Raw genomic sequence first — 16,153 nt, forward strand, 5'->3', positions numbered from 1 at the left:
CGGAGGGTGTTAACAATACACATTTGGCCCGTTCACTACGGAGCCTAACCGAAAACCAGCTATGATTTAAAACGGTATCTTTGTGCCCGGACAAAAACACCGGAAAAATTCAGCAGAGAGGAAGCTCAGCTGAGAGGAAAGTGCAACCCAAAAAGTTATTGTCTACGTGATAACATCTCGGGATAACAAAATGAGGCACTCCGGCCTCTTTAAACATTCATGTACATGCTATGAGGAAGGGTCAATGCCCATCGCATCACTTTGCCTTTGAACGGTGCACTATGGATGAGTGTGTGGAGTTGGTGTTTTTTGTGCGCCACTGCCAAGGCACCAGTGACAAATAATTTGTTTCATTTCATGAGGAGGTTCAACTGCGGCAAGCAGATGGTCGTCAACGGCAGTGGGAATTTGACCCCATTGTGACGTGGTGAGGTACGCACGCAAAACAACAATGATAGTCGTCGTCGTCGTGAGTGTCATAGTGTCCAGCCCCCACGCTGCTGAGCCCGTCTGTGTTGCGTGCATCGGGACAGCAGCAGTGGTGGCAGCCGTCGCTTGTTGCTGCACGCAGTTCGCTATGTCGAACGAGATGACCGTGGCACGCACGGTAGGCCCGTTTGCACTACTCACGTGTGGTAACCCATGACAACCTTGTTCAGGTTCGGGTCCCTGTTCAGCGGTTGCCACTTCATGCTGTTGTGCTGGAAGATGCTTAGGCAGAAAGAGAACACTCCATCTGTTGCAAGAATGGCCTGAAACGTGTTGGTCTGTGGGGTGGGTGAAGACAAACATAACACAACATGAAACAAAAATGCCTTTCTAACACAGAACACAGAACACACTGATACGCAACATGAAACGAATGCCTGACTAACACTGCGTTGACAAGGGGCGTGGACACGTGATCCCGGTGTGCATTGTGGTTTCATAGTCTGCGGAGGGGGGCATGGGGGGCAGGGAGCACGGGGATCCAGTGGCCTTGGTTGGGGGTCTACCGAACCAACAGTGATAAATCCACTAATCTAGGGGGTGAAAAAATCCGACAGTAATGGTCAGCGCACTGCGCTCTGAGTCAGGCAACCTGAGTTTGATTCCTGCCCCCGGTTGGCATCAGTGGCGGACCGGTCCTATGCACCCCACCTCGCTATCCTGCACTGACCACGATGGTGAGCTGTGGTCAAACAACCGCCATGACTTACACAGCGAGGAGATGCCGTCATCCAGCAGTGGCCTGACAAAGGGCTGAAGATTGTTATTATTATTATTGCGTGCATCTTCCTGTGCTCTGGAAGCATTCTCTCTCTGCCTTCGTATGCACAGCTCAGAACTATGCTGCCAAAGGAACGTTTATTGTTGATGCACTGCATTGAAACGTCACACGTGGAATACCTCTCCAGACCAGCAGCCTCTGTCATGGCCTGTGTTTTACATTCCAGTGACTAAGGCATTATTTTAAAGCAGTTTTTTTCCACTTTTGAGGTTTGTGGGACTATTTAAATATTAAGTTCACGTTTAAATTGACAGGTGTATCGTATGGAAATGACAACAGAGAACGATAGTGGAATTAGAATTAAAGCAAATAAAACAACCAAATAGTTCAAACTGTATAACTGAAATTTTATTTCGAATTTAATGTATTGATATATGTAATAAATAATAATGAACTTACGACTCTTTTTCAGTACAATTATAAATGAAGGTCTCTCATGCCATGTCAGCCATGGATATTGCTGATCATACTTCACCGTCCTGGTCATTGCAGGTTAGTGGAAGAGGGGCCACAGACCGGTTCAGATATCACTTTCCACTGATGTGAGCCGTGGTCAGGAATCAAACTCAAGCAACCAAGGTTCATAGACCACTGAGCCACCACTCTATCCCAACCAACACTCGATGCCACGTGAAGTTGCACAAATATTTAACTTCACATCGTTACGAATATTGTAAACAATGTAAACAAGCTCATATTACACCTCGCAATAGCCATCTCTCCGCATTAAAAACAAGATAATTTCTGTCCACATTTCACCAGCCACACGGCCTGCAAGTGAATGTTTTTAGCCGCATTGGTTTAAATCGAGAAAACTTTGGACCGGTTTCGACATGTAGTATCTCACCAATGCAGGTGAACTGCAAGATGTTTATAAAAAATAACGTTAATGGATTATTTAGTGAATTGTAAATATAATTATTGTTTCGTGTTAAAAAACAATGTGCTGTGTATATCCAAGGCAAACAAAAGTGCATGCAAAATCAACGATACACTCAAAACAATTTAACCTGCAGTGCTGTAATAGCCATCACAGGAGTGTAACAGCCATCACAGGAGTGTAATAGCCATCACAGGAGTGTAATAGCCATCACAGGAGTGTAACAGCCATCACAAGAGTGTAACAGCCATCACAGGAGAGTAATAGCCATCACAGGAGTGTAATAGCCATCAAAGGAGTGTAACAGCCATCACAGGAGTGTAATAGCCATCACAGGAGTGTAATAGCCATCACAGGAGTGTAATAGCCATCACAGGAGTGTAATAGCCATCACAGGAGTGTAATAGCCATCACAGGAGTGTAATAGCCATCACAGGAGTGTAACAGCCATCACAGGAAAGTAATAGCCATCACAGGAGTGTAATAGCCATCACAAGAGTGTAACAGCCATCACAAGAGTGTAACAGCCATCACAGGAGAGTAATAGCCATCACAGGAGTGTAATAGCCAGCACAGGAGTGTAACAGCCATCACAGGAGTGTAATAGCCATCACAGGAGTGTAATAGTCATCACAGGAGTGTAACAGCCATCACAGGAGTGTAATAGCCATCACAGGAGTGTAATAGTCATCACAGGGGTGTAATAGCCATCACAGGAGTGTAACAGCCATCACAGGAGTGTAACAGCCATCACAGGAGTGTAATAGCCATCACAGGAGTGTAATAGCCATCACAGGAGTGTAATAGTCATCACAGGAGTGTAATAGCCATCACAGGAGTGTAATAGTAATCACAGGAGTGTAATAGCCATCACAGGAGTGTAATAGCCATCACAGGAGTGTAATAGTCATCACAGGAGTGTAATAGCCATCACAGGAGTGTAACAGCCATCACAGGAGTGTAACAGCCATCACAGGAGAGTAATAGCCATCACAGGAGTGTAATAGCCATCACAGGAGTGTAATAGCCATCACAGGAGTGTAATAGTCATCACAGGAGTGTAATAGCCATCACAGGAGTGTAATAGTAATCACAGGAGTGTAATAGCCATCACAGGAGTGTAATAGCCATCACAGGAGTGTAATAGTCATCACAGGAGTGTAATAGCCATCACAGGAGTGTAACAGCCATCACAAGAGTGTAACAGCCATCACAGGAGAGTAATAGCCATCACAGGAGTGTAATAGCCATCACAGGAGTGTAATAGTCATCACAGGAGTGTAATAGCCATCACAGGAGTGTAATAGCAATCACAGGAATGTAATAGTCGTCACAGGAGTGTAATAGCCATCACAGGAGTGTAATAGTCATCACAGGAGTGTAATAGCCATCACAGGAGTGTAACAGTCATCACAAGAGTGTAATAGCCATCACAGGAGTGTAATAGCCATCGCAGGAGTGTAATAGTCATCATAGGAGTGTAATAGTCATCACAGGAGTGTAATAGACATCACAGGAGTGTAATAGCCATCACAGGAGTGTAATAGCCATCACAGGAGTGTAATAGCCATCACAGGAGTGTAATAGTCATCACAGGAGTGTAATAGCCATCACAGGAGTGTAATAGTCATCACAGGAGTGTAATAGCCATCACAGGAGTGTAATAGCCATCACAGGAGTGTAATAGCCATCACAGGAGTGTAATAGTCATCACAGGAGTGTAATAGCCATCACAGGAGTGTAATAGTCATCACAGGAGTGTAATAGCCATCACAGGAGTGTAATAGTCATTACAGGAGTGTAATAGCCATCACAGGAGTGTAACATTAATCACAGGAGTGTAATAGCCATCACAGGAGTGTAATAGCCATCACAGGAGTGTAATAGTCATCACAGGAGTGTAATAGTCATCACAGGAGTGTAATAGCCATCACAGGAGTGTAATAGCCATCACAGGGGTGTAATAGCCATCACAGGAGTGTAATAGTCATCACAGGAGTGTAATAGCCATCACAGGAGTGTAATAGTCATCACAGGAGTGTAATAGTCATCACAGGAGTGTAATAGCCAGCACAGGAGTGTAATAGCCATCACAGGAGTGTAATAGCCATCACAGGAGTGTAATAGTCATCACAGGAGTGTAATAGCCAGCACAGGAGTGTAATAGCCATCACAGGAGTGTAATAGCCATCACAGGAGTGTAATAGTCATCACAGGAGTGTAATAGCCAGCACAAGAGTGTAACAGCCATCACAGGAGTGGAATAGCCATCACCTCCTCCTTTAGGTGGCCTGCTGGGAGATGCTTTACCTGTGGTCCGCTCAGTGCACTCTTGACACACTCATTATCGCAGACACAAAAGTGCAGAGTGTTTCGCGAGGTGTGTACGCACGTGTTGCGGGTTGTCGTTTTCTGTCACGGCCGGCACATTATCCCACGTTACTTTGAGGATCCAGGATGGTTGAAACGCATTTACTGCACTGTAATCGCGCGCGATTACATTTTTCAGTGTTGTCACTATATCCGGCACTAGATTCTGAGAACCGTCTAAGTTGTACTCCTGATGACAGTAACAAAAAAAAACACATATCCGTACACTGTGATTGCTGTAGCAAGAACACTCTAAAGTAATAATGTAATGTACAAAAAAGTGTGTTTACGCAATGCAGGCTTTGTTGTCTGTGAGCTGTGTGGGTGCGTGAGCTTAGCGTGGGCAGCCAAGGTCGCAACTGCAATGCAAGGCATTGTTCCTCTGCCGTACCTGGTAGAAGATATTCCCAATCCCTGCGGACAAGTCTGCGTCGTCCCAAAACACGGCGATTATTGCGTTGGCGCTGTTGCTTTGGAAGCCGCTGGACGGTGGGTTGGGGAAGGGGAACTTTGGAGCATGGCGATTGTCCTGGAATATGAAGGCCCCATTGTCCGTGAACTGTGGATGAGAACGAACTTTGAGCAGCGGACGGCCACAAGTGTGACGCGCTAATGCTAGACCAGACATGGGCAAGGTACGGTCCCCGGGCCGTATACGGCCCATTTGGCTTTTTAATCCGGCCCGCGGAACTTGTCCAAATATTATTAAATTAAATTTTACCTTTCTCCTCTAATGCCCCCATTTCCCCATTAGATGGCGCACTTTGATCGGGAGTGTGGTGTATAGGGCTCGAAAGGGCAGATGATCTCGCAATGCATTGTGGGTCATCAGCGCCATTTTCAGGGTTTGTTTACATTACTGAGTTAGATACGGTGCTCCCTTCACTGTTTCGCTTTGCCCTGTGAGCCCTTCTGTAAAATGAGCGGATCAAGGAAACGAAAAGTGGACAATGAGTGCCGAGTGTTTAACACGGAGTGGACAACAAAATACTTTTTCACTGAAGTTCAATCGAAGGCTGAATGCCTGATATGCCAAGAAACTTTTCAAGGAGTACAACAACAGCTATCACTTTGCTACGAGGCATGCTAACTACGCTAGCAAGCAGTCAACGCAAGAACGGGCGGCTACGGCTCAGAGGTTGGCGGCAATTTACAGACTCAGCAACATTTGTTTCACTGACAAACTGCGATTCAAGAGTCAACTACCAAGGCAAGTTTTTTGGTGGCATTCGAAATAGAAAAGGCTATCAAGCCTTTCTCCGAAGGCGAGTTTGTAAAATAATGCATGTTATAGACAGCAGACATCTTGTGTCCAGAGATCAAAAGCAAATTTGAAAAAGTCAGTTTATCACGCAGGACTGTGACTTGCCATGTGGAACTGATTGATGAAAATATAGCCAGCCAATTAAACAAAAAGTCTGATTCCTTTGAGTTATATTCACTACCACTGGATGAAAGTACGGACGTAAAAGACACTGCTCAGCTCCTCATTTTTATCCGAAGCATTGACGACAGTTTTGCGATAACAGAGGAGTTTTTGACCATGGAGTCCCTGAAAGGAACAACGCGGGGAGAGGACTTGTGTAACCAGGTGTCTGCTGTCATCGAGAGAATGAAGCTGCCTTGGAGTAAACTTGTCAATGTCACAAGGGATGGATCGCCAAATTTAACTGGAAAAAATGTTGGGCTGCTGAAAAGAATCCAGAATAAAGTGAAAGAGCAAAACCCTGACCAGGATCTTATTTTCCTTCACTGCATCATCCATCAGGGATCCCTGTGTAAGTCTGTATTGCAGCTTAATCATGTCGTGAATCCAGCCGTAAAACTTGGTAACTTTATACGAGCAAGGGGACTTCAGCACCGTCAGTTTATTACGTTCCTGGAGGAAACTGATGCAGATTATCAGGACTTGCTGTACCACTCTCGTGTCCGCTGGTTAAGTTTGGGGAAAATGTTACAACGAGTGTGGGAGCTGAAAGAGGACATCATCGCATTTTTGGAGTTGATGACAAATTCCCTGAGCTAAGCGACAAGAACTGGCTTAGTGACTTTGCGTTTGGTGTGGACATATTTTCACACATGAATGAGCTGAATGTGAAACTGCAGGGGAAAGATCAGTTTGTTCACGACATGTACAAACATGTGAAAGCCTTCAAATAGAAGCTCACTTTGTTCTCCAGACAAATTGCGAACAAATCTTTAGCTAATTTCCCCACACTTGCCATGCAGGAAGAGGCACCGCGAAACGCAAAAAAAAATACAGCAAAGCACTTGAGGACTTGCACGGAGAATTCTGCCATAGGTTTTCTGATTTCGAAAACATTGAACAGTCACTTCATCTGGTGTCCTGTCCCCTGTCACAAGACTCTGAAACAGCACCACAGGAGCTGCAGTCGGAACTGATAGATCTTCAGTCTGACTCCGTCCTAAAGGAGAAGTTCAACTCTGTTAAACTAAATGACTTTTATGCTTAACTTAACAGAGCCACGTTTCCAAACCTCCGGAGGACTGCACAGAAGATGCTGACTTTGTTTGGCTCGACTTATGTGTGTGAGCAGACATTCAGCGTCATGAACGCCAACAACGCCCGTCACAGATCAAAGTTAACGGATCAGCACCTCAGATGTATCCTGAGAATTGCCACAACCAAAATAACTCCATACTTGGACGCACTGGCAAAAATGGGAGATCAACAACACTGTTCCCACTGAAACTGAAATTGATGATGTGTTGCTGCAGCGAGGTTGGAGCCAAATCTCCGACACACAGCCTGCTTGGCTGCTCTAACCTGTTAATGTAGATGATAAAGAAGTTCAAGTGAGGTAATTGGTTTGGGCGCAGGCCTCAGATGTTTTCATGATGTTTGATCAGTCACGTTACGACATGTTTTTGTATTGTTCATGTTCGTGCAATTTGTTAAATTGCCTTGCAAATAAATGCTTTGCTACCTGTTAAAGGCCAAATCCTTTCATGTAATGATTTTTACATGTCATTTATATTAGTTCCCACAAACACTCCATCCATCTGCTTCCTGGCCCGGCCCCTCTGTCAAATTTTTGAATCCATTGTGGCCCGCGATTCAAAAAATTTGCCCACCCCTGTGCTAGACGGACGTCTGCTACGGTTTCACAGGCAGCAGAAATGTACGAATATCACAAAGCATCGGAATAAACCTAAGCAATCAAATCGTAAATTAATAACTGTAATGTATAGCGCTTCGTCAATCCACTGCTGGATGAAGGACTGTCCTTGTTGTGTCAGTCAGGGTTTTCACCGTTCTTCACCACTTTAGTCAGTGCTCTGCGAGACAGGTGGAGGATCGGCACTGGTTCAGATATCCCTCGCTGGTGATGTTAGACACCACCAGCAACTGAACTTAGGTCAGTTGGTTGAAAGCTCAGTGCATGAATCAATAATAAAACCCTTTCATTATCTAGGAAATCCTCGAGGAGTCTCAAGACTTTTTAAGGAGGGTGATGCTACATTGGAATGTTTGCCCAATGCCATGAATGAGAGTTGGCTTCGTGTGAGGAGTAAAGCCACTGATGCAGGAAGATAACCCGCAGAGTTCCACGAAGATTGAATCTAGAATACATGAAATCTTGACTTAAAGCTTTCGTGACTGCAGGAATACATATTCTATAGGTCTTTCGGTAAAGCCACGTAGATAGAAAAATAACCTTCCAGGCGAATCTCTCACAATACGAAGGCCACTGCCTCAGCCTCTGTGGTTGGACAATTTTTGCTCCACCCACCGACCTTGATGCACCCATCTCAGGCCTATATGAGACCTTGTCTCAGCAGCTTTCTCTCTCTCACCTGAAGATGATTGCTTGTGTTGCGATCGAAACGTCGTGATATTTTTATTATTTTTCTATCTACGTGGCTTTACCGAAAGACCCATAGAATACTATAATCCTTTGTTATAATGACTTTTCCTGTTAAAAAAAGATGGAGGTCAGTATCCCATCCATGTATTAACCAGGTTCAACTCTACTTAGCTTCTGGGATCTGACTATACCAGACACATTCAGGATAATTTAGTCGAAAATGGTGATGCTGTAAGAATTACCTTAACACAAACATATGTGTAGAACTTGTTTTACAAAGGAGAAACGTTATTTGTTTGGAAAAAACTCACATAGAGGTAATTGTAGAATGTTAGTCCGAATGGAAATCCATATGGAATATTAAAAGTAGGTGAAACATAGTCATTCCCTCCATGGGAAATCTTGACATCTCCGACTTGTGATCCATAGGCAAAGAGCCGGTTTTCCACTGCAGGAAACAATGCATGAGCAACATCCACAGAAGCACGGTTACCACGCATTCCCAAAGTCTTGCGCTTACATTTGTAAGAGTCATGTGATTTGTCTTTGTGGCCTTCCAAATCACAGAACTGAACTTCACAATGAAAAGTAACACAGTAATGTGGCTGAAAATAAAAGTTTTCAATCAGTGCACCTCCGATTAGCCCTGTTGGCTACGTATCGCGCGAAAGACGTTTAACATATATACATAGAAAATATCCGTCGCAATGTGCATCACAAGTGTTGAGATTTGATGAAGAAAATGGAATAAAAGCTGAAAAGTGTGAAAAAAAACATGTAGAAATGCATGCTTGGAATGGAGAGACAGACTTCGGAACTTGTGGACCAGGGAACAACCGCAAATCAGATATGTCAAATTGTTAAGGAGAATAAGTGGGATTGGCTTGGACACATTGCTGGAAGTGATGATGGCCGATGGATGAGACTGGTAACAGAATGGCAGTCAAAGTAGAGAACGCTCCCAAGAGGACGACCACAACAGAGAAAAGGTGATGAGATCAGCTCACGGTGCAGGAGTGAGATGGATTCTAGTGTCATAAAACCGTGACATTAAGCAGGGAGGCATTCATCCAGCTGTGGATAGACCATGGCTGCTGATGATGACGACACCTGCATGCAGGTTTAGAGAGCCCTCAGAGGGCATGGGGCACAATGCATAGCTGCAGGAATTTGGATGCGCCATAACTCGGCCAATTCCTGGTCTGGAACGCATGAATGGACACAGGCAAACATTTAACCCCCACTGGGTAACGCCCCACACACACAGCTTCTGCCTGCATTCCATCAACGGCTCAGCTTTGAGTCTCGTGGTGATACACAATGCCAATTCCGGAAAATGTTAAATCCGAGGGCTTGTTTCTGATCCTTTTGAGTTGTCAGACTGAATGTTTTAGCGGTAGGGTGTGGGCTTTTGTATCACAAAAATGTGTATTGCTCAATGACACATCACATGTGTTGGTCTCCTAATCTGCCATATAAGTAGATCAAATCCAATGTCTTGCATGGAGATAATGTGGCACTGATGGCTTCAAACAGTTATGTGAGAAGCAGATTTAGCCACGAATCCACTCCGAACACCTCACAACACCATGGTAAGGAGCATTCATCTCTTCTCTGTGTGTGTCACAACAGCAGCACACTCGGTAGCTACGCGACCGGATTGTACGGCGTTTATCAAAATGGACTGGACTCATGAGAGTGTGTGATAACAAATGTTCAGACTTAGTGCCTAAAGTTAAGGTAGGGCCATGTTTCACCCCGGAACATTACATCGTACCCACAGAGTGTCGCATTGGCTGGGTGGCTCAGTGGCAGACCGAGTCGCTCGCAATCGATGAAAGGTTGCGAGTTCAAATCCTGGTTACGTGATGACTCAGCCCATCATTCCTCGGGGGTCACTCCAGTGAGTACCACTTTGTGGGGGAAGTTAACAGTGGTTGTCTTATGCATAGACTCAAGCCCACCATAGGAATGTGGAATTTCCACCACTGGCTCAGAGTTAATAGGAGATAAGCACCACCTCTAATCTCATTTGAGAAGGAAATCACTTTGAAAGTTAAAATTGTAGGGTGAATGACCCAGAAACCCAACACATTATCTGGAGTGCTGACTGCAACCGTGACTGTTTTTCCCAGCATGCAACTGCGAGCGAGTGAATGGAGCGGTGTGGAAGGCTGTGAGCCTTATGGATTGGTGCGAATGTTCCAGCTGATGAGTGTGACGTGTTTAACTGGATATGTTTAATACCTTGTGTCGCAGTTGCATTTGTTGTCAAGGGAGTCGTGGTGCTTGTGACTGTCGTAGAGTTTCTTGTGGTAGAGATTTCCACGGAAGTAGTGGCTGTCGTAATAGTTGTGTTGGTGATATGGGGAGTTACGATGGGGATAGGGGTAGTTGTGTTGGTGATAGGGGCAGTTACGATGGTGATAGGGGTAGTTGTGTTGGTGATTGGGGCAGTTACGATGGTGATAGGAGTAGTTGTGTTGGTGATAGGGGCAGTTACGATGGGGATAGGAGAAGTTGTGTTGGTGATTGGGGCAGTTACGATGGTGATCGAAGTAGTTGTGTTGGTGATTGGGGCAGTTACGATGGGGACAGGCGAAGTTGTGTTGGTGATTGGGGCAGTTACGATGGTGATCGAAGTAGTTGTGTTGGTGATTGGGGCAGTTACGATGGGGATAGGAGAAGTTGTGTTGGTGATTGGGGCAGTTACGATGGTGATAGGAGTAGTTGTGTTGGTGATTGGGGCAGTGACGATGGTGAAAGGAGTAGTTGTGTTGGTGATTGGGGCAGTTACGATGGGGATCGGAGTAGTTGTGTTGGTGATTGGGGCAGTTACGATGGCGATAGGGGTAGTTGTGTTGGTGATTGGGGCAGTTACGATGGGGATAGGGGTAGTTGTGTTGGTGATTGGGGCAGTTACGATGGGGATAGGAGAAGTTGTGTTGGTGATTGGGGCAGTTACGATGGGGATAGGGGTAGTTGTGTTGGTGATTGGGGCAGTTACGTTGGTGAAAAGAGTAGTTGTGTTGGTGATTGGGGCAGTTACGATGGGGATAGGAGAAGTTGTGTTGGTGATTGGGGCAGTTACGATGGGGATAGGAGAAGTTGTGTTGGTGATTGGGGCAGTTACGATGGGGATAGGGGTAGTTGTATTGGTGATTGGGGCAGTTACGATTGGGATAGGGGTAGTTGTGTTGGTGATTGAGGCAGTTACGTTGGTGAAAAGAGTAGTTGTGTTGGTGATTGGGGCAGTTACGATGGTGATCAGAGTAGTTGTGTTGGTGATTGGGGCAATTACGATGGTGATCGGAGTAGTTGTATTGGTGATTGGGGCAGTTACGTTGGTGAAAAGAGTAGTTGTGTTGGTGATTGGGGCAGTTACGATGGTGATCGGAGTAGTTGTGTTGGTGATTGGGGCAGTTACGATGGGGATAGGAGAAGTTGTGTTGGTGATTCGGGCAGTGACGATGGTGATAGGAGAAGTTGTGTTGGTGATTGGGGCAGTTACGATGGTGATAGGAGAAGTTGTGTTGGTGATTGGGGCAGTGACGATGGGGATAGGAGAAGTTGTGTTGGTGATTGGGGCAGTTACGATGGTGGTAGGAGAAGTTGTGTTGGTGATTGGGGCAGTGACGATGGTGATAGGAGAAGTTGTGTTGGTGATTGGGGCAGTGACGATGGGGATAGGAGAAGTTGTGTTGGTGATTGGGGCAGTTACGATGGTGATAGGAGAAGTTGTGTTGGTGATTGGGGCAGTGACGATGGGGATAGGAGACGTTGTGTTGGTGATTGGGGCAGTTACGATGGTGATAGGAGTAGTTGTGTTGGTGATAGGGGCAGTGACGATGGGGATAGGAGAAGTTGTGTTGGTGATTGGGGCAGTTACGATGGGGATAGAAGTTGTGTTGGTGATTGGGGCAGTGACGATGGGGATAGGAGAAGTTGTGTTGGTGATTGGGGCAGTTACGATGGTGATCGGAGTAGTTGTGTTGGTGATTGGGGCAGTTACGATGGTGATAGAAGTTGTGTTGGTGATTGGGGCAGTGACGATGGGGATAGGAGAAGTTGTGTTGGTGATTGGGGCAGTTACGATGGGGATAGGAGAAGTTGTGTTGGTGATTGGGGCAGTGACGATGGGGATAGGAGAAGTTGTGTTGGTGATTGGGGCAGTTACGATGGTGATCGGAGTAGTTGTGTTGGTGATTGGGGCAGTTACGATGGTGATAGGAGAAGTTGTGTTGGTGATTGGGGAAGTGACGATGGTGAAAGGAGTAGTTGTGTTTGTGATTGGGGCAGTTATGATGATGAAAGGAGTAGTTGTGTTGGTGATTGGGGCAGTTACGATGGGGATCGGAGTAGCTGTATTGGTGATTGCGGCAGTTACGATAGTGATTGGAGTAGTTGTGTTGGTGATTGGGGCAGTTGCGATAGTGATAGGGGTAGTTGTGTTGGTGATAGGGGCAGTTGCGATGGGGAGAGTAGTAAATTCGTTGGTGGGGTTTGCGATACTGGCCACTCCTTGTGTAACTGAAATAAAAAAGAAACATAAAAAATAACACGTTTCATTTAGTCAAGTTAGAGGCATTGGAATACGAAATTGGCATTAAACATAAATATTAAACCGTAATATAAAAAGTGTTTTGTAATAATTCACGGCTTGCCACCTTCTTCTCTTTCAGAACTGGTTGTTCCCAACAGCCCTGGCATTGACCCGAGTGGACTAAGGCCCATATCTAACAAAGCGAGTCCTTGCCTATTCACTTCTGGTATTTCACCTGTACTTGTTTAAACAAGCCTGCATTTATATTCTTTGGTTCTTTCGGTAAAGTCACATAGATGGAAAATAAAAAAATGAAAAATAAATCTCATATAAAAACCAAAAAGTCACGACGTTCCGATCAAAGCGGTCGTCATCAGACAGAGAGAAAAGGGGTCCCGTTTTCGACGAACGCCAGCGAAACGTCGTGAGTTTTTGGTTTTGATGAAATTTTTATAATTTTTATTATTTTAATTGTATTATTTTTCTATTTACGTGACTTTACCAAAAGAACCAAAGAATTGAATTCCTGCAGTCACGAACGTTTCAAGTCAAAATTTAAGCCTTTCTCTCTTGAGACACTGAATGTCAATATCGGCCCACAGTTTGCTTGTACTGTATTACACTAGCATTAAACTAGTATTAAACTAGTATTAAACTAGTATTAATCTAATGCTGTTGAAATTCTGCATTCTCAAGACGGCCGAATGGCTGATTTATCTGCAGGGATAAGTCTGTATGCATTTAAGTCTGTATGCATGTATGTATGTAAGTATGTATTTATGTACATACGTTGAACTTATTTTTCACCGTACGTGGCCAACCGCGTTCGCCGGAGTTGCAAAGCAGGCGAATTTTGTTGTTAGATTGTTACATATTTTCTGAGATTGGCACCTCTTACGAGTAGCATATCTCCATCCAGTTCAGCCCAGCTAAACTAGTATAGATGAGTAAGCACAACATGGGATTTACTGTGTTTCACAATTTCCAGATACAATCCTAAAATAATATTGTGTCCAATGTTTAAGGTCAACTTGAGGTATACAGAGGCAGCTTTAGAAAATTGAGCGTTTCGCTGCATTGCCCTTGTGAGTTTCGATTGCCATTTTTAGCGACCCTTGCCAGGAAGGGAAAATGCTTTCTCTCAAATGCCCTCTCTTGATCGCGAGAGACGATAAACGCCATACCTCAGCAGTGCCGTGAAAGAGTCTGGTTCATGCAGCATTAGACTCGGCTGCTACAAGGCATGCATGCACAATATGAAGACATGAGATTGGGCATTTGTGGAAGAGGTTTTGAGACTTATAGATTTTTTTTCTAATAATCTGGCCATGCAGAATGACAAATGCTAAATACACATAATATCAGTTGCCGTGTCATTTAAATGCTGGAGTAAATGGTGAAGGCGGTACTGTTTATAAAGAGCCGACGATGCGTAATTTTGTATGCCACAAGTCCAGTGGTTGATGCAGATTTGTACCGAGCGGTGCTTTAGAATCGCTAGAGTAGGGGCTCCAAGCCAGTGGTCCTCGCCTTTGCGCTCTGCCGCGCTGTGGGAAGTGGTCTATGAAATTGCTGAGACACCACAGTTTTTTTTCACATACACCATGTTTTTTTAAATGCCCATCGTGCAACTATTTGCAATTGTCAATAGAAGCTAAAACGAAACTTTTTTTCCCCTAGGTAAAATCCACTGAGCTATCAGCTCTTTTTCAGAAGCGACCTGGCCACAAATCATAGTTCAACGAAGTGACTTATCATGTGGGAATTTATAGCAGCCAAATATTCTAATCGCATGTTTCTAAATGTGGAGGAGAAATCGGAGGAGCTGGAGAAAAATCCATGCCACCACGGGGAGAGAGACACGCAAACCCCAAATATACACCAGCAGGCGTCAGGGTGGGCCATGAACCCACGACCTCCTGTATACCAGGTGAGGTAGTTAACACCTCGCCACCGCGGCGCTCTTAAAGCCAGCCAATAATTTTTTTTGGTCTCTGCATTAACTTTTACAGTGATTTTAGAGTGGTTTTAATTCATAAACATGTCAATGGTGCATGGTAGTCTGTGAAAATGTTTTGATGGTTGACAATGGTCCACTGGACCAACATCGTCCATCAAATTGACGGAGGCTGTGGGAGACCAAGATGGGGCTGTGGCTGTAGTTGAAGATTGTGTGGCAGCAAATGATGACGATGGGGATATCGATTAATTTGATGATGATGTTGAAAGCGTCACTAAAATGCCATGAAGTGTGGCATTCGGCCAATTTTTCAGAGCGTCGTTTTAAACTTTAATTCAAATTCGTACTCATGATAACATTCTAACTATTGTGATTGACTCACCATCGCAATCTAGGCCTCACAAAGTAAAAAAAGTATGAAGCGACTCTTGTAACACTCTCATTGCCGGAACAATTCGTTGTTTGAAACGCTTTTGTTTACCATAATTCTTCTTTTAATCTATGATCTTTCAGTAAATCTCTCCGGGGCAACAAAACACGCATTTTTTCACAATGGCTGATAATCAAGATATTGTGACTACTCTCATGCAGAACAAAATGAAAACGAAATAAGCTCCTGGATTTAAATTATTGCTGCTAAATGCTGTGCTAGAAATGTGCGCATTGCTGATTTTTCTGATGCCACAACTGGGCTTGAAATGGCTTGCACCACATCAAGCCGCACCTGTCTCAGCAATGCAGAACTCGTCTTCCGCCTTGGCTGCCTTACACGAGCCGGAGTGCGCAGGTGTGCACAGGTATGCACAGGTGAGTGTGCCAATGGATGTGGGGCCAAGTGCCCAGCACTTGTTTTACATTCAAGTGGTTCCAGAAGGAGAGAAGGTCGAGGCCATGGTTACCTGACACCACTATGTGGGTTTCAGATGCTGCTGCTTGGGTAGGTGGGACACAGATGCTCGCAGCCACGGAAATGGAACAAAGTAGTCATAAAGTTTTGGCGTAGTGATTAGCGCACTTGCGCTATTAATACATATATCTCAGTTTGATACCTGGCCATGGCTAACAGCAGTGACGAGTGATATCTGAACCAGTTTTTGGGCACCCCGTTTTCATGAGGTATCATCGGAATGTTGGTGCAACGTCTTAAGGACAGTTTACACAATTTGTATAATATATTAATGGATACATCTTTAAAGCTTTCGTGACTGCAGGAATTCATACTCTTTGGGTCTTTCGGTAAAGTCACGTAGATAGGGGTTACCAAAAAGATTTCCAAAGTCATGAACAAACACAAGATCCA

General features: G+C 44.7%; 1 protein-coding gene across 1 annotated transcript in view; it reads right to left on the reverse strand.

Annotated features, from left to right (window-relative positions):
• The window catches only part of LOC116946843 (uncharacterized), a 69,174-nt gene that overhangs the window by 25,626 nt on the left and 27,395 nt on the right, over positions 1 to 16,153 (reverse strand). The window contains exons 29-33 of the mRNA XM_076070226.1: positions 10,598 to 12,880; positions 8,662 to 8,798; positions 4,912 to 5,079; positions 4,543 to 4,710; positions 631 to 767 (exon numbers count right to left, since the gene is read on the reverse strand). Of these exons, the coding sequence (XP_075926341.1) occupies positions 631 to 767; positions 4,543 to 4,710; positions 4,912 to 5,079; positions 8,662 to 8,798; positions 10,598 to 12,880 (2,893 nt within the window). The remainder of the gene's footprint in view (positions 1 to 630; positions 768 to 4,542; positions 4,711 to 4,911; positions 5,080 to 8,661; positions 8,799 to 10,597; positions 12,881 to 16,153) is intronic.

The sequence above is a fragment of the Petromyzon marinus genome, chromosome 28 (genome assembly GCF_048934315.1).
Source record: "Petromyzon marinus isolate PM22_M1 ecotype Great Lakes invasive population chromosome 28, UKy_Petmar_22M1.pri1.0, whole genome shotgun sequence".
NCBI classification, from domain to species: Eukaryota; Metazoa; Chordata; class Hyperoartia; order Petromyzontiformes; family Petromyzontidae; genus Petromyzon; species Petromyzon marinus.